Genomic DNA, 19,359 nt, shown 5'->3' on the forward strand with positions numbered 1-19,359 from the left:
GCCGTCCCCACAACTTCCATAGCTCTTGACAAACTTCTAGATGTAGGGTCCATTCTGTGGGAAGCATCTGATGTCGACGGCTTAAAAGATCCGCTCGAACATTTTGAATTCCTGAAATGAACCTTGTCAGGATCACTATGTTTCGAGCTTTCGCCCATAGAAGGATATCTCTCGCTATCACGAACAGTGATCGAGAGTGTGTCCCCCCCTGCTTTTTTATGTAAGCGAGAGCCGTAGTGTTGTCCGAGTTGATCTGGACAACTCGGCTCACCAATCGTTCTTCGAAGAACTGAAGAGCCAACCGAATAGCCTCCAATTCTTTTAAGTTTATGTGCCAGGACCTCTGTTCCCCTCTCCAGAGGCCTGACACTTCCTCCTTTCCTAGTGTTGCTCCCCAGCCCACCATGGAGGCGTCTGAGAACAACACTAGGTCGGGGCTCAAAAGCTTGAGGGACATCCCTTCCGAGAGTTTGGTCGGATCTTGCCACCACTTCAGATGATCCTTGACCGTTTTTGAGATAATCAAAGTCGAGTCTAGATTCTTGTCTTTCCAGTTTTCTGTCATAAAAAACTGGAGTGGCCTGAGGTGCAACCTCCCCAGGGAAACAAACTTCTCCAGCGAAGAAATGGTTCCCAGCAGACTCATCCATTCCTTCGCCGAGCATGTTTCTTTCCCTAAGAAGGCTAACACTTTCTCTAAGCATCTCTGCTGACGTTCCTTTGATGGAAAAGCTTGAAAAGCCGCTGAATCCATCTGAATCCCCAGATACACGATGGACTGCGTGGGGATCAGATGGGACTTTTCGTAATTTACTATAAGGCCCAGGGCCTTCGTCAGCTGTAATGTCGTCTGAAGGTCCTCCAGGCACCTTGACTTCGAAGGCGACTTGATTAGCCAGTCGTCCAGGTAGAGCGAGATTCTTATTTTCGATAGGTGAAGCCATTTCGCCACATTCCGCATGAGGAAAGTAAAAACCATCGGCGCCGTACTCAGACCGAAGCACAGAGCCCTGAACTGGAAGACCTGTCCTTTTAAGACGAACCTCAGGAACTTCCTTGATTGGGGATGGATCGGGACGTGGAAATAAGCGTCTTGAAGGTCCAATGACACCATCCAATCCCCTGGTCTCAAGGCTCCTAGCACAGACTGAGAAGTTTCCATCCTGAATTTTTCTTTCTTTACAAAAATGTTCAGTCTGCTGACGTCTAGGACAGGTCTCCATCCCCCAGACTGCTTCGGAACCAGGAATAACCTGTTGTAGAAGCCTGGGGAATCCAGCATCAGAACTTCCTCTACGGCCTTCTTTTCCAACATTTGATCTAGAAGGTCGAGTAAGATCTGTTGCTTCTCTGACTGGTATGCGGGCGACAGGTCTATCGGCTTCGTGCTCAAAGGAGGCGTAGAGAGGAAAGGGATCTTGTATCCTCTCTCGATCACATCTAGGGTCCAGGTGTCCGCCCCTATCGTCCTCCATGCCTGAGCAAATAAGGTGAGTCTCGCACCTACAGGTGCCTGAAGGGCAGAAATGTCAATTTTTTCCCTTCTTGGTAGAAGAGATCTTACCTCTGAAGGACCCCCTTCCTCTCGAGGAACCTCTAGAGGAAGGTGCTCCATGAAAGGGCTTAAATTTCTTCTTGGGTGCTGGAGCTGTTGAAGTAGAAGCCTGAGGAGTAGGTCGTCTTGAAGATTGAGTCAAGAGGTCCCTTGTTGCTTTTTCTTGCAAATTTACCGACAGATCCTTAATCATGGACTGCGGAAATAAATGCGTAGAGAAGGGGGCGAATAATAACTCCGCTTTCTGAGCGGGAGAAACTGCTTTCGCCGTAAAGCTACAATAGAGAGCTCTCTTTTTAAGCAGACCTGTAGCAAAATGAGATGCTAACTCATCAGAGCCATCCCTTACTGCTCTATCCATACAAGCTAGTACACTCGAAAGCTCTTCTAGCGAAATTGAGTCTTGACTCCTCGATTGTACATCCAGCGCCCCGAGGCACCAATCTAAAAAGTTAAACACCTCTAGCGTCTTATATAACCCCTTGAGGTGATGATCCGTCTCCGTCATTGTCCAGGAAACCTTAGCCGATGACAAATAAGACCTCCTTGGAGCGTCCACCAAATTGGCGAAATCTCCTTGAGAAGAGGACGGTGCCTTCAATCCTGCTTCTTCTCCTGTTTCGTACCAGATCCCGGCTCTCCCTTTCAGTCTAGATGGAGGAAGCGCAAAAGAAGTCTTCCCTTTAACCTTCCTTGAATCCATCCAATCCTGGACTCTCTTAAACGCTCTCTTCGCGGAGAGCGAAGTGGCCATCTTAACGAAGCCAGGGGCCTTCCTGGCCTTCGATGAAGCAAATTGTGAAGGTGGAGAGCAAGGAATTGGCGCTTGAAAATTATCTGGGAATAATTTCTTAAGTAAATCCGTCAACGTCTTATAGTCTGACGACGCTGACGCATTTGGTTCGTCATCATCAGTAGGGCAGCGATCACTAGACGAATCCTTCTCTCGGTCATCAGTGCCTTTCAAAGATCGCGATGACTTCGACACTTCAACCTGAGAAACATCCTTACGTTTCGGACTCAACTGTTGATTGTCCTGGAAAGCGTCCCGATATGCAAGGCGCCGTGCTTTCTGAGAAGCGTCCTGCAGATCGTCCTGATGTGAAGGACGCCGTGCGTCCTGAAGAGCGTCTTGCTGAGCGTCATGATGTGAAGGACGCCGTGCGTCCTGAACAGCGTCAGCTTGAGCGTCTTGCTGAGCGTCATGATGTGTAGGACGCCGTGCGTCCTGAACAGAGTCAGTTGGAGCGTTTTGGCGAGCGATCCGCGCGTCTTGAAAAGCTTCTTCTCGTTGTTTAAGACGCCGAGCGTGATCATCAACATGCAAAGCTTGACGTTCCGATCTTGATTCTTGAGCGTTCTCGGCCTTTTGACAAAGACGCTGGCCGCTTGTGCGACAACTCACGTCTCTGTCAAATTCGTCTCTCCTAGACGCCCTTTCATGAGGAACGTAATCACGTTCTCTAATGCGTCGGCTACTAGGAGTAGACTCAAAGGCCGAAAAACGCGGAGTAGGAGCCGGGGACTGCCTAGTTCTCTTAACAGGCAGCCACCTATCCTTCCTTCTATGACTAGTTTCTGCCTCCTTTCTCTCAAAAAAGGAGGCTAACTGTCTCTGCATTTCCCAAAGCATTTTCCTTGAAGGGGAAAGTTCTCGATCAGGAGAAGGACTCATCCTGTGCGAGGAAGATGGGCGAGGGGATGCCCTTTCCTTCAACTCAGGAACAAGCTTAGAGCGACTTGGACGCTCGAAAGAGTCCTCCCCTGATGAAGCCTTGTTCCTTTTCTGTGGCGGAAAAGCTTCAAAATCTTCAGGTGACGAATCTACATAACGATCAGAAGGACGTGAAGCGTCCTCTTCTCTGAAACCTCTCTTAAGAGGGCGACAAGGGCGACGGCCGCCTGTGCGACAACTAGCGCCCCTGCCGCTCTCCCTTTGAGAGGTCTTCCGAGCGTCCCAACCTCGGCGAGGAGAGGAAGTCTCGGAAGAAGAGAAGCACTCTTTAAGTATTCGTGCCCGTGCACGAACACCGGCAGCCTGAGATTCGTCCTCAGTTTCTGCCGAAGGGACGTCAGACCGGTCATTAGATCCCGTAACCCTCCTTCGGCTTTCGGCTGCCCTCTCCCTAAGGCCTGGGAGTCCGGCAGGGGCCTAGGCCTAGAGGCATTATGGGACCGATCTGACACCCCTTCCATTACACTAGATGCACTAACACTTTTATCACAATTCACATTTGACTGTAGAGCAATCACTTTAGATTCCAAGGCGCGAATCGACTCCATGATCGTAACTAATACGCTTCCTTCTGCAGACACTTCCTGATTGTTCGGAGGCAATACAACAGGATCTGGTTGAATTACATCTACAGGAGGATTTAATGGAGATACAATTCTACCTTGACTTCTACTCACAGAAGCACTCCTAGAGGAAGACCTCCTGATTCTATCACGCTCAAGCTTTTTCACGTAAGAATCATATGCCTTCCATTCAATTTCAGTCAATTGCTCACACTCGATGCATCTATCATTCAACATACATACATGACCACGACATTTCGAGCACACTGAATGAGGGTCTACCGAAGCTTTCGGCAACCTCACCTTACATTCATGCACCTTACACACCCTGAAGCTAGCAGCGCTAGATCCAGACATCGTAATCAAAGAAAAGTCAAAGCCAAATCCAAATCAAATCCACTATCACGTATGCCAAGCCAACAAGCCAAATCAAAACCAAAAGTCAATCAGAATACTCAAGTTAGCACAAGAAGTTTCAAAATCCTAGGCGGAGGTCTGTAAACAGTTGTTTACCGACCGGCGACAGAGAAAAATCTGAATAGAAAATGGGAATGATTCCTGATATCCGCCTCCCAGCGGCGGGAATGGGTACTAACCACCTGGCCGCCCACTGCGTGTGCCGGGAGTTTTGAAATTCTGTCGGACGTCGGAGAATACAGCTATATATATATCTGACAGGTAAGTTTCATGAACAAACTAATTATTATGAATTACACTAATCTACTGAATTAACATTCTTGACTCTCATACAGCTGGCCTGAAGGGTTTGTTCTTAATAAAAATAAAGCACTAGATTTTATTTAATATATTGCAGCTACTTAAAAACTTAATAGCCAGACATAGACATTTAGACAATTTTTTTTCTCCTGATTATCAATATCCTTCCTTGCAAGTTGAAAATTGTTCGAACAACAAATTTGACTGGAAGTGTGTTCATACACCAAATTTGACTGGAAGTGTGTTCATACACCAAATCTGACTGGAAGTAGTGTTCTGCAATCACCATGTTCAGGGATTGGGTCATGTGGGTTATTCCTGGAAGACTACGTAAGATCAGTGGGTCCCAGCTGAAGATGGGATAATATTTTAATGGGGTTACACTTTGGAATGAATACCACACACTAACAGTTTAATGGTAATGTCATTCATTACTCCTTGATAGTTGCTGTTTCCTAATAATACCCAACCATTAAGGAAAAGATACTTAGAGCAAAGCACCTCTGATCACTGATCAGAACACATTTTCATCAGCAATTATAGCAGTACCCTTGATTTGCAAGACATCTTATCTCCAGATTTTATTGAGAATATTCTTTGTATATTTCAAGAATCATCATCATCACTCCAACAGTTAACAATTATTACTTATTTCTTCAAGCAACCATCACATATGTGTCCAAAGGATCATTTTTTATTTTTCAGCCTTACTGTTTTTTTTTATCACTCGACTCACTTTACCGTTAGTGCCAAATAGGTTCCTGAAAACTAAATCACACAAATCAGCGTAGACAACTTCTCTACACACTTTTAGTCCAAAAAAAATATTCACTTGTGGGCGACTCACAGAGGTCAATTCTAAACCAACTAACCAGCTCACTAATTCAAGAACAGAATTAATAGAACATTCAGCAGCCTGGTAAAAACTTGAAAGCATCTAATTATACTTACCCTGGATGCCTGGTTGATTATTTCATCCCATACTTGATTAGGCAACATCATATACTTCTCAATGAGGTGCTCTTGAACTAACTGGTCTGTCTGGGCACTTATCATAAAGCCCACCGCTTCATAGAATGTATGGACCTGCCAAAGAGGATCACAACATTATCAACAAGAAATTCCTAGCTTCATGTTGTAAATACAGTGTCACATGATGACAGTAATCCCATATACACAGCATCTTTGCAATCTTTATAACATCTTATTGACTGATGTGAAGTAGAACAAAAATATGTTTACCAACATTCAATAGGCTGTGCACAGAGACATACCTGCTGCGGCTGCAGATCACAAATGATGGAATTTATTGATGACAATATTTCCTCTATGAACGGCATAGCTTCACCCACTTGCATCTGGACAAACTGTCTTCTGCATTTTTGTGCAATCTTGATGAATGTGTCACACGCCATGTCTTGTACACCATCATGAGTCTCTGTTATAAATAAAAAGGAGAGAAATTTTCATTTAAAATACCTTATGACACTTGTAGCTCTCTGACACCCTTTTTCAAGATTCTTCATTACTGGCAAATTCTAGTGTCTACTAATCTGCTGATTATCTAATACTGACTTGACATCACAACTGTCAGGCAGTTAACAGCTGGAGAAACTACATAACCAAAACAGGTTCATATGACAGAGTAATTAAGATTTCTGTAAAGGTCAGAAGAGCCCTGTGGAGGTAGATATAATATAAATATAACAAATTAACAATACCCTGGATGGATTGAGAATAATCAGCAACAGATTCAAAGCAGGTGAAAATCCAATCATTAAAGTGCTGGCCTAAGCATGGAATAACCAAGGAAGAGACAGAAACAAGACTTTGAAATCTGCACTGCAATGATATTGCACAAGGACAATTAAAGTAGGAAAGTAACTACTACAATTTCTGGAAAAAGCTTAATAAATAACTTACTAATATTAACAACTGTCAGCTTGACTAAATGTCTGGAAAAGCAACCAAATAGGCAATCATACTGAAGCATTGACATAAATAAATTGCTATTATTAATTCAACTAATTTAGATAGTCTCTGAAAGAGTAAAGCCCCGTCCACATGGTTGAGCTTTGTCCGATGAACTTTGCTAGATGTGACGTCAGAACCTAATCCACTTTTTCTGTGCTTCTGACATCACATTGAGCAGAGTTCCCCCCAGATGGGCCTTTACAAGGATTAGGATGTCTCAAAGAATTATTGGTCCATCCATGAAGACATTGTGTGCTCACTTACCTCTTGGAGCAGGTTTTACTGTTCATTCAGTGGCCTAATGATTTTGTTTAGCTTTCTTTTAGACTCTTCCACACTGTTGCTGTTTACAACTTCTGGTGACAGTATGCCATGTGTCACGTATCTTGTATGTAAAGAAGTTCCCACAATGGGATGTGTTGTATCTATTCAGTTTTGTTTCCACACATTACTTCTTGTCTGGTTTTTGTTTAACATAAATAAGTTACCATCTACTTTTGTTATTTGTTTCAGCATTTTGAATGTTTCTATTAGTTATCCTCGTAATCGTCATGTTTCTAAACCATACATGTTCAGGCTCTCTAGTCATCATTGGTAACTTATTTGCCTGATGGCCGGATTTAACTTTGTGGCTCTTGCTTGTACTCCTGATCTATTTATGTCCTTTCCTGTGCCAAACTTCCCCTTACTCCTTCAGTGTTTGACATTTTCCCAACTGCTCTGTATAAAGGTTCTGAGGGCACCTAGTATTTTGTGTCGCCTAAGTATTTCTTAAGGAATTTAAGTTGATTTTCTGATAAAGGTATAAAGCAGACAGTAATGCACTATGGTTCACTCTGAACTTTCAGTACGACCACTAGTATCCTATAACTGTGAACCTTTCAACAGGAAACAGACTTTATAAGCAGCTCCAAAACCTTTCAGCTTACTGCCTCTTATGTTTCATTACCTTCCACATAAAGAAAAATATACAAAATCTGCTCTCCACATACTGTATTGTGGATATATACACTGTTAAGTCTGGCAGCAACAAATGCCAGTGATGGGTAAAGTACTACTGCCCCAAAAAAATTGCCGAGAAGATAGCCTTTAAAAGTTTCAAGTTGGATTCTGTAACGTATATTATTGTGAAACAATGTTTCTACTTACCACTCAAATGGACAATATTGACAAGAATAAAATGATGTCTTACTTTTACAATGCCATTTTTGCACTTAGTCAATTATTTGCAATGTTTGTATCTATGAATACATCACTTTCATACATCATTGCACCTGAATGTGTTATTCAGGCAAAAAAGAACAAAGTACTATGAGCTGAAAATTAATTTTTACTTCAAATAAAGTTATGTATGGTAATGTAGTCAACGAATGACCTGAAACATTCTCTGAAAACTAATTTCCTTCAAAAGGCATAAAACTGATAAAAATGACAACCTCCATGAAGATTTTTTAATACTACGTACTGGGATTTTAAGTGTACTTGTTCAATTACAGCCATAAAGGATTGCATTTAGTGATTATAAATCTCAACAATGCAGACAAACTGTACATGATTGGTCATTTTCCTTGGATTTGTTTCCCCCTGTTCTGTCTACTGCACTTACTTGTTGAGTATGAAATATGATTGATATTCTTCTGGAGAAGTTGAAGTCCACCAAAGTGAGGTGATATTTTACAGTTTCTCTGATAGTTCTACCTTTACAATGTTAATAAGTTTTCCTCTACATTTCCACTGCTTCCATTTCTTTTTATTTGCACTACACACATATACCATTTATGCCAGGAACTTCCATGCATTAACACAGACCTTTGCAATGTAAACATTTAAAACATTAATTCCTTCACAAAAAAGAAACAGTTTACCAATATTCCAGTATGTGCTAAATTGTAAGTATAAAATGGAAGAAGAGAATATGAATGAGGTACAGTAAAAGGAATGAAATGAGTTGCAGCTAGGGGCTGAAGGGATGCTACAAAGTACCACAAGTTATGCCTACATCGCACCGCATGAGGTGCACTGATGGCACTACTCCCCTACAAGGGAACCTGCATTGGTACTAGCACAAAAAAATCTCTGGTTATGTCACATTGCTCTGTAAGTACGTACCATGCATAAATTCAAATAACTTGTTGATGACGGTCTTCAGAAAACGCCAGTGAATCCTTAGAAACCTTGGATACTGCCCAACTATGTACATAATATTTGAAGCAATGATTGCCTTGTTATCTTTTCCTCGTTTCTGTTCACATAAGCCCAACAGATCCTTGATAACTATCACCAAAAATCTTTTCTCATCCTCTTCTGGCATTGCTCCACTGATAGAACCAACTGCCCAACATAAAGTGTTCAGATTCCTCCAGGACCATTCTGTGCCATTAACCTGCAAAATGCACGGGTTGCCATCGTTACTAATAACAAGCACGATATCAGTTATTCACAGCAAGTACAACACACTACAAGGAAATGAATTTATTAAGCTTTAACAAAACAGAATAGTCATAGCTGTCTGAAGCAAAAAATGTCTTGTCCCTTTACACTACACTATTAATCACAACCTTATGTATGTTATGCATATTATCAAGAAAAACTACATTACAAAAATCCAATCTTGTTTTATGGGAAAACTACAAAGTAATTTCAGTAGCATACCTGATTAGCTAATTTCTCTGTCATGATGCGTTCAGTGTCTGCATAGTCCAAATGGGTGAGGTAGACCAAAGTTTCTCTCATATTTTTGTACATGTTTATAGAATCTGTGTCACGCATAAACTCTCTAACGACTTCTCCTTGCTCATTTTCCACAACTAACACCTCCTCGGGCTTGGCCATTCGCCCAATCATCAATGCTCGGACCTGAAAAATTGTAATTTTATAAATATAGCAAAATCTCCTAACAGACAAACAATAAAGAAATAGCCATTTCTCATGTTTAAACTAACCGCCGACCAGTACATAGTCAATACATTCATATATTTAACAAAAGTCTCAGCCAAATACAGTCTCACATGGCTGGACCACACTGCTATGATTTCAATCTAATAAAACTCCAAATCCTTGAAAAATAAGATACATAAATGTAATTATGACAAAATTCTGATCTTCCCAAAAACCAAGAAATGGGTTCAACTGTCAGTGTTGATACCATTTTCATAATAGTGCACTGTATGTACTGGGATTGTCATGGGTTAATCATTACATTTCTGGAAGCCGAATGAGTGCAATCAATCAGTAAACAAGATTCATTATTCAAAATACCACCCAAAAATCCTAGATAAAAGGTTTTTGATTAAATTAAATAATCTCTAATAGACTTATCAACTAGTCAAAATAGTTGTAGCTATGGTTGCTGCATTGGCATCTTCACTTTCCTAAGCCAACATTGGCAAAGAAAGTCACACTATAATTTAATATATACAACATTCTTCAAAAATTTATGGAATGAACAGTTAATTTTTGTCTAAAATAAAAATTTTCAGCTGTGGCACACTAATAATTTCAACTATCAACTTGATTGCAAACATTTCTTGAGTTTCAGGGCTCTCTTCTCAAAGGTTAAATCATCTAGCAACACATTACCTTTGTGAGAATAGGCTGGTAAAACTGTCTTCTTGAATTTGGTCTTGGAAGATACAATGGGGAAGAACCAGTGGGAGGAAGAAACGGAGATTCCCTGTACAGATCTGATGCCAGTGCATTCCAATATTCAAGGCATATTTTAAATATTTCAGTGTCTTCTACTTCAGATATCAAAATCAGGTACTGCAATGCCTGAAATAAAGTATTTCTTAATTATTAACACGTCGACGATCCCAATAGTTTTTTAATAGAAATTTTACGTCTCAAGAACTGAAGTGGTCTAATATTTTTTTCTCTTCCTAATGTACAGCCTATCAAACATCCTCTTTCCAGACATGTTCTATCTCAAAATTCTCCTTATATCAGTGCTTGAGACTATCAATTCTGCCCATGCTTCCATAAACCCACATAGATTACATTTGATCCAAAAGATTTCTTTTTCAGTCTTTAAGCATCTCACCTAATGTCAGAAAACTCACTACTATTTACAGAGGATCATGATTCAATGCAATTCACAAGAAAAAATTGGTAATTTTGCTCGACACTTATGTTTTATACGTATTATACTTACTTGACTGTGAAACTTTCCTCGGATTCTGAATACTTATGAAAATGTGATCCACATTGATTTAGCAAGACACTAGTTCCACAGAATACTTAAATTATAGAAGATAATTCATCTTGATCATGCAGTTGTAAACTGAACTGTAAGCGTTAATGTTGAGTTTCTCATAAACTACATTATTTCTTCTGCCTGCTATACAAAAGTTTTTCCCTTCAAAGGAAGGGCAGGAAGAGGGACATAACACAACGAACAAGCCATACTTCACCTTGAGCAAAGAATCACTTAGTTGTTCCTTCTCAACCAAAGACCCTCTTTCTTTTAGAAAAGTACACAAAAATAAGGCTAGGTTCTGGATGAACTGCTGCTCGGCATCTTGACCATTGGCATATGCATCTTTGATGTTGGTACTTAGAGGAAGCATCTGGAATTAAAATTTTATCATTGCATTATTTGATTTCATATACTGCTCAACTAAGATGTGAAAAAAATTCTCTAAGACAGAGACCAGTAAAAATTATTCTACTGATAAACATTCATTAAAAATATTTCATGACAAGTTCTTTCCCAAATTAACCAAATTTTGCTTTAGTTCTGCAGACATGCAAATCCCAGCCTCAATAGATTCCTATTAGTTAAATTCCCAAAAATTCTTAATGGGCATGCTCCATTCTGCTACTGGTACTGCCTCTGCTTCATCCTCACATTTTCAAATGAATTATATCATATTTTGATATATCACAACTCCAATAACCATGTACTGTCTCAGGGGAGGCACTTGCCATACGATTTTTGTAAAAAAATGTTACAATACCTGTTTGTTTTTTCACAACTCCAATTGTCATATATTGCCAGAATACGAAAATGTCAGTGACCTAGTCGCAAGCAGTATACATTATCCAACTGAGGACTTGAGGATGAACAAGTCAGTAATCAGGGGTCATCAATGTATAAGTAAAATGTAATACCATAAATACCATGGTCCTTAGCTAGTAGGTTCTTTTCCATCAAAAAGATGTTAAAGCCAGTAACCTGGATTACTGTATCTTATGATTATATCAGGAGGAGTATACATTCCGTTCTTGGATAAAAATCTTATGTCCTGTAAGCAGAAATAAGGAAATTGTTCTTTCCAAGGATAGAGCACCTTCCTTGCTAACAGCAGCCTAAGGGAGGGAATGTCAAATGGGGCAACAGTTACGACAACAATGTCTTAACTTAACAGCTTCTTCCTTTGACAGAACTGGGGTCCCATGCATGGCTACAAGATGACAACTATTTAGCAAGTCCAAGCTGAAGGGATTCGATCCTAACCCTGTTGTGAAGAACTGGCAACTCCAACAATGTCAGATGACTTATTTGGATTTTCTGTGACTTGGTAGTCTGACTATGACTCATACACTTACATCACTGCCTTCAACACCTTATTTCTTTTGAGGTTTTAACTTTACCAATGAATTACATGTTACTTTCATGGGGATACTCCAAAAGCCTTGTCTACAATACTAAAATGCAATCCCCCCCCCCTCATAAATTTAAGTATTTTAAGATGGGTAAACTCTTCCCAATCCCATATTATAGCACATCTAGCTCCGAGGATCTGAAATAAAACCTATGTGACTTCATAAGAATCGTCCACCAGAGGAGCCTGGCCCACAACCCAATTGAACCTAACTCTCTAGGTGGAAGAAGGTGATGACTGTCATACCAGCATTATTTGGGAGTTTCCAGGATGGCAAGTACTACTAAACTGTCAGCTGCCGTTCTGAAAGTAGCTGGGTCCCGTCCCAACAGAATACATGACAAAACCTGTGGCTCTTGCTGGGAAAAGAAATCACTCGAGGATTGGGCATCAGAAGTGATGTAGGATTACATATCAACTGCGAAGTTTGATACATAATGGAAAGTTTTAATCAGAGGCTTGGCAGGTACTAGACAAATGCTCCCTGAGGAGTCACTCGCACACAACCTCTGCTAAGCTGCCTGTCAGTGACAAGTCTTTAATACTTTTCTGACAACTGCCATCTGATCAGAACACTCATTCTGGACACCCATGGAACAGTCCTAGTCACCAAAACCGGACCTGATACAACAATACAGGTAGTCCCCGGTTATTGGTGGGGGTTCCGTTCTTGGCTGGGTGACGATAAGCGAAAACTGCCATTAACCCTCTTACGCCGGAGCGGTAAATAAAAAATTGTCTCCCGTGTGCCGGAGGGGTTTCGGAGTGAGTGCGGAAGCGGAAAAAATATTTTTTTTCAAAAAAATCACAGCACGCTTAGTTTTCAAGATTCAGAGTTTATTTTTGGCTCCTTTTTTTGTCATTGCCTGAAGTTTAGTATGCAACCATCAGAAATGAAAAAAATTATCATTATCATATATAAATAATGCAATATATGATAGCGCAAAAACGAAATTTCATATATAATTGTATTTAAATCGCGCTGTGCGCAAAACGGTTAAAGGTAACAAGTTACTTTTTTTTTGTAATGTACACTAAATTGTGATCATTTTGGTATATAACACATTGTAAAACGATAAAAGCAACACAGAGAAAATATTATCACAAAATAATGCATGAATTCGTAACGCGCGGACGTAAACAAATATTTTTTTTTCAAAAATTCACCATAAATCTAAATATTGTCCTAGAGACTTCCAATTTCTTTCAAAATGAAGACAAATGATTGAATATTACTATACTGTAAGAGTATTAGCTTACAATTGCAGTTTTCGACCATTTCTGACGAGTTAAAGTTGACCAAATGTCGAATTTTTTTTATATATATATTTTTTATATGCAATTATTTCGGAAATAAGAAAAGCTACAACCTTCAAATATTTTTAGTTTTATTCTACATGAAATTGCACACATTTTCATATATAAAACTCTATGAAATGCCTAATATGAAACGGAGCAAATATTCCGAGAATGGGACGTACGTATTTCGGAGATTTGTGGCGGAGAATCCGCGTGCGGAGGGAAGGAAAGATTTTTTTTTTTTAAATTCACCATAAATCTAAATATTTTGCTAGAGACTTCGAATTTGTTTCAAGATGAAGATAAATGACTGAATATTACTAGACTGTAAGAGTTTTAGCTTACAATTGCGTTTTTCGACCATTTCGGTAGAGTCAAATTTGACCAAACGTGGTTTTTTTTCTATTTATCGTGATTTATATGCAAATATATTTCAAAAATGAGAAAAGCTACAACCTTCAATTATTTTTTGTTGTATTCTACATGAAATTGCACACATTTTCATATATAAAACTTTATGTAACGGCTAATTTAAAATACTGCAAACATTACCACAATCGCACGTATGATTTTTTCGGAAGAGTTACCGCGTGGACGTAAAGAAAATGTTATTTTTTTCATAAATTCACCATAAATCAAAATATTGTGCTAGACTTCCAATTTGTTGCAAAAATGAAGGTAAATGCTTGAATATTACTAGAATATAAGCGTTTTAGCTTACAATTGCGTTTTTTGACCATTTCGGTAGAGTCAAAGTTGACCGAAGGTTGAAATTTTGGCAATTATCGTTATTTATATGAAAATATCTCAAAACTGATAAAAGCTACAACCATGGGTTGTTTTTAGTTGTATTGTGCATGAAATTGCGCACATTTCCATATATAAAACTTTATATAACGGCCAATTTTAAAATGGTCCAAACATTACCACAATCGCATGTATGATTTTTTTCGGAAGAGTTACCGCACGGACGTAAGTAAAACGTTTTTTCATAAATTCACCATAAATCAAAATATTGTGCTAGAGACTTGCAATTAGTTGCAAAATTAAGGTAAATGATTGAATATTACTAGAATAAAAGCGTTTTAGCTTACAATTGCGTTTTTCTACCATTTCGGTAGAGTCAAAGTTGACCGAAGGTTGAAATTTTGGCAATTATCGTTATTTATATGAAAATATATCAAAACTGATAAAAGCTACAATCATGAGTATTTTATTGTTGTATTCTACATAAAAATGCGCACATTTTCATATATAATACTTCATGTAACGGCTAATTTACAATGGTACAAAAATTATGTCAAAGTGACGAAATAATTTCAGAGATGTGTCACAGATACTTTTTAGTGCGGCAAGAAAGAAATTCGCGCTTGCGCGCCTACGTAACGATTGTAAACAAAACAACACCTTGATCCGTGAACTCCCAGCATCCCCAAGGCGCGTGATTCAAAAGTTTTAGGCTGGTAGGCCTATTAAGTATTTTTCCGCGAATTCTAAAAAAAACTTTTGTAAGTTGACGTAAAATACGTCCAGTCGGCACACGGGAGACAAAAAATGTTGACGTAAAATACGTCCAGTCGGCGTAAGAGGGTTAACTGAAACTTGGGCTTTATGGCACTTATGGCTGCGAGTTTCAGTTAATGGTGCCTCTGTTAAGTAGGTTTTGGTGCCATAACTCTTATTATGAGCACCTTATGGTACCACGAGGAAACCATTTCCCGACAGCAACACGCCAGGCATCTCGAGATTTCAGAATAAGTTTCCAAAAACTCACTGAAATTATGGGGTTTCTCTCTACTATCTCTCCCACATCCATCGCTACAACTTCATTAAACGTTTTACTCCAAGAAAAGACTACTACTGGTTTGGCGGGGTTCCTTTTGTATCTTTTACAAACCTCACAATTTTCAATCAGTTTTGTTAGTAACTTTCTTATTTCCTCTTTTTCTTTTTCGATTAAGCCATTACTCCATTGTGCTTCCTCTGTTAGCTTCCATATTTTATCTACACCGATCCTGATCACCTGATCCTAACACGAGGGTTAGTGCTTAAATTGAAAAGACACATCCCCAAACTCCTTTCAAACAACCCAAAGAAAAACATGACATTAAATAAAATTTAACTCACTAGTTAAGGATCAGTATCGGCTCCCTATCCCAGCAACGTATCCGCAGACACGTATCAACCAAGAGAGAAGGATCTCTCGTAGGTTATCTTGACATCCTTCGGGTAATGGGAAGTCAACACAGAGTTGCATCTCCCGTATGTGACAGCTAATATGTCCTTTATGACATATTGTTATGGAAAGAACAAGAATTCGCAAAAGCTCGCACTTCCTGCGTTTTTAATTCTCAACTTTGGAGATCACAATGAAGGAATCATCAAGGCACTTATCAAGTGCTTTGGAGATCACAATGTCTCAAAAAAGACCAGGGCGTTCTTTGATACAGATCTCTTCCGGATGAAGCCTGGAGCCTGGCAGGGGCCTTGCGCCTGATTGGCACCTAGCGCCTGGCTAGCGCTTTTTGGCGCCTGGCGCCCGGCTAGCTCCTCCCCCTTCGCTGGAGCTTCGAGCTTGGCTGGAATCTTGAGGTTGGCTGGCGATGTCCACACCGGACACACTCATCTGTCCGATCTGTTCGTCTCTAGCGCATTTGCGCCAGGCTGGAGGCCCGCTCTTTCTCCACCTCAGACAATAAAAGCGTTTATTTGAGCTGTCTGCCTCAGGCGTTTCTCGCCTGTTTGGCATTTGGTGCCTGGCTGGCGCTACGTTGCCCGAGGATCCTGAGCAAACCACAAGTTTATCAGGAGACTGGAGAAGGGTGGAAGGAACTCTTCCACCTTGAGCCTCTGGCCTCGGACGAGGGAAGGCGTTTGTAGCCAGTTACATCCAGTAGACGATAGGATATCTAAACAGGACAAGAGAGAAGTCTTCCTCCGAGGAGGATCCTTCGTGAGTACTTCCGTTGCAAACGAGATCTATTCCTACCTGTTGAGGTTTCTCGTTGCAGAAACTTCCCTCTCCTTGCCCAAAGGAGGGGAAGGAGCCTGGAATTCGAAGGAGACTCCGAGCTGAAAGTGGGCGAACCCAGGCTTTCTTAGCTCTTATCGTGTCCCTCTGAGTACCTTCTGGGAAGCGTTCCAAGCCCTCATCGCATCCCAACGAATCTGTAGGCAAACGTTAAGCCATTTCTTCTGCTGAAGATAAAACTTACGTACCCTGCCCGGGCAAATAGACCCTTCTATTTCTTCCCTTATCAATTGGGAAAGCCCCTTGACTTCAAAGCTCTGAGCCAGGATTAGAAGGGTTTTAGTTCTTTGCCAGACATAGTATTCTAGCAAGAACCTATCGCCGAATCTCCATTGAATCTGATGCGAGATACCAAAACACAAAAATTCACTTGTCCTCTTGGTAGTTGGTAAGGTCAAGAGAAAAAATGAATTCCCTCATAAAATTTCTAAAAGAAGCTTGATGAGGAGAAGTTCCAACTAGTCGGAACAAGGAATCTGCGGGCCACGAAAATATCTCAACTCGAAGTACATGATATCCTACTCTTGGTCGTATCGAGGTATCGTATAAGATCCCGTAGATCTTAGTCCCTTGCTATCTCTAAGTCCCTTTGCAGAGACGGAGTATAGCCTGCTACTGTATTCTTTGATAGCAGATATATACAAAGGTGATTCTTCTCTCAGAAAGGGAAGAAAACCGTCATGTGGATCACATGACACTGTCTTTCACCTTGAAAAACCTCTCATTCATGTCAACTTCTCATCAGTCTGCATGCAGACAGACTCAGAGTGGAGTGAAGAGGTTCTAAGGTCCTTTTTAAGTGAGGCTGATAGAGTAGACGGACTCTCTTGGGAAAGCCTTTAGAAAAGTGCTGTAAGAAGGACGTGACCTCTGTCAATCCAGCCTCTCGAAGGCCAAAAAGGGGCGAAAAGCATCATCTCCTCTTCCTCTGACGCCATTAATTATCTTAATATATCTGTTAAGAATTTATATATATAGGGAAAAAAAGACTAATGTTTATTCCCCTTTCAAACTAAAGGATGGCGTATCTTGCTACCGCTCTTGGATCGAGAATAAGGAAGCAGTCTAGAGGAAGCCTCTTCGTCTTCAACATTGCGAAGAGATCTATGAAGAAGACGTCTCGCAGGTTTCCACAACTCTCTTTCCAACTAATATTAGACAGACGTTATAGTTATTATCGTCGATCAAGAAGGTTCTCACGGACGTGCAACATCGTGCAGCAAACCTCTTAAGGATCGTTACGTTCAGTGTCTGTGTTCCAAACAGGTTCTCTCTTGTTAACGTGAACAGGGGCGAAAAGAGAGATTCTCGATGCTCCTTGAGATATGAGAGAGCTGTGGAATTGGCCTAATTGATTTAAAAATTCATTTTGTCCCTCCTTGGGATCGAACCCTCCTCCAGTAGCCGGGGAACAAAATCAGGAACGAATCGTGAAGTTACCGAGCCTGCTGTTAGAGAGGCTACTGAACCCTCCGGTTAACAACTCGCTATATCGAGAAATTATCAAGTCACCTAAATTGCTTGTAATTCCTTTAGACTATGTGCCAGAACCTCTGTACCTCTGTCATGGTACCCGGCACCCTCTCATATGTTATTGCCATTCTTGGTAGGAAAAAAAAAAACTTATAGGTGTAATATAGTCCATTCAGGGAAACAAACTTCTGCCACGAAGAAAACGGTTCCCATCAGACTCATCCATCTCACTGCGCATGCTCCGTTCTCTAATACAGCTATGCTTTCGTAAGCATGAGAGCATTATATAATATAGTGCTCTGCCGCGTTAGAATCCTCTATAATTCTGTTACATTGCAGTAAACAGCATTGAAAGGTTGCGAGAAAACTTTCTATTGAAAGCTTCTTTAGCAAAATGCAGACAATGTTATTCATGTTTGCCTTCAAATCCTCTCCATTCGAGGCTAAGTCCGTGATTGTAGGGGAGAGATACGGTTAGCCAGTAAATCCCGTAGGAGAGAGAAATGTAACCAACCGCTCATGACCGAGACCCAGATGGTACTGTGTTGGCCTACAGTGACAGCAGCCTTCAATCGCTGTCTCGCCGTACTTCCTGAGTTGCCAGTTACTCCATTTAATGAAGGAATATTATAAAATTATTATCGAGCCTAAGGAAGTTCTCAATAATGCATATTTAAGCGAAACAACCTTCGTTAAATACAGAAGCTGAGTCGGTGTTGTCGTAACAAACCCTTTAAGCGTAGTCCTTACCTAGGAAACTCCTGGAAGGATACAGGGAATTCAGTTGCCAACCATAGAGGTAACTACGTTAAGCGCATATGACTTGACCATACAGTAGTCCTATACACCATATTCTCTACTACATTCTTTCCTCACCGAGCAGAGAGAGAATGGAAATTTACTATCTTTGTTCTTTTCGTCAATAGAACGATTTAGTATTAGCCGAAGGCGATCCCAAGTGAGTACTGAGGATCGAAGAGAATCTCTCAAGCTTCCTATTCTCTCGGACATAAGGACGTATTCTACGCATCTATTACCTGGAAGTCTCTCTAATCAATGAATGAGAGCTCCTCCGAATCTTGTCCAAGAGAGCTTATATGCTTACGCAATAAGATGTATCGAGATCTTTGTCAATGAGAACTAACCCATGAAGATACAAAGAGTATACATTTTTTGTTAATTATGTGTAATGCACTTACTTGACAATACGTTTAATATCTTCCTAAGGAAGAAAGTTAATCCAGGAACTCGATAAGTCTTCGTGATTTCCATAGAAATCGCGGAAGGGACAGGATTCCTGTTCAGATCCTGAGCTTACGGAAGGAAGATTGATGTTCCCTTTAAGCAGTCATTCCCGAACGCCAAATAGATGAGATTCTTATTAAGAAAAAACTCCCGTAGCTCTTGCC

General features: G+C 40.4%; 1 protein-coding gene across 1 annotated transcript in view; it reads right to left on the reverse strand.

The window, feature by feature from the left end:
• LOC135218615 (exportin-1-like) overlaps window positions 1-19,359 on the reverse strand; it is a 73,289-nt gene that overhangs the window by 14,383 nt on the left and 39,547 nt on the right. The window contains 6 exon segments of the mRNA XM_064255049.1: window positions 5,522-5,656; window positions 5,845-6,008; window positions 8,654-8,927; window positions 9,197-9,400; window positions 10,124-10,315; window positions 10,954-11,109. Of these exon segments, the coding sequence (XP_064111119.1) occupies window positions 5,522-5,656; window positions 5,845-6,008; window positions 8,654-8,927; window positions 9,197-9,400; window positions 10,124-10,315; window positions 10,954-11,109 (1,125 nt within the window).

Source organism: Macrobrachium nipponense, chromosome 9, assembly GCF_015104395.2.
Source record: "Macrobrachium nipponense isolate FS-2020 chromosome 9, ASM1510439v2, whole genome shotgun sequence".
NCBI classification, from domain to species: domain Eukaryota; kingdom Metazoa; phylum Arthropoda; class Malacostraca; order Decapoda; family Palaemonidae; genus Macrobrachium; species Macrobrachium nipponense.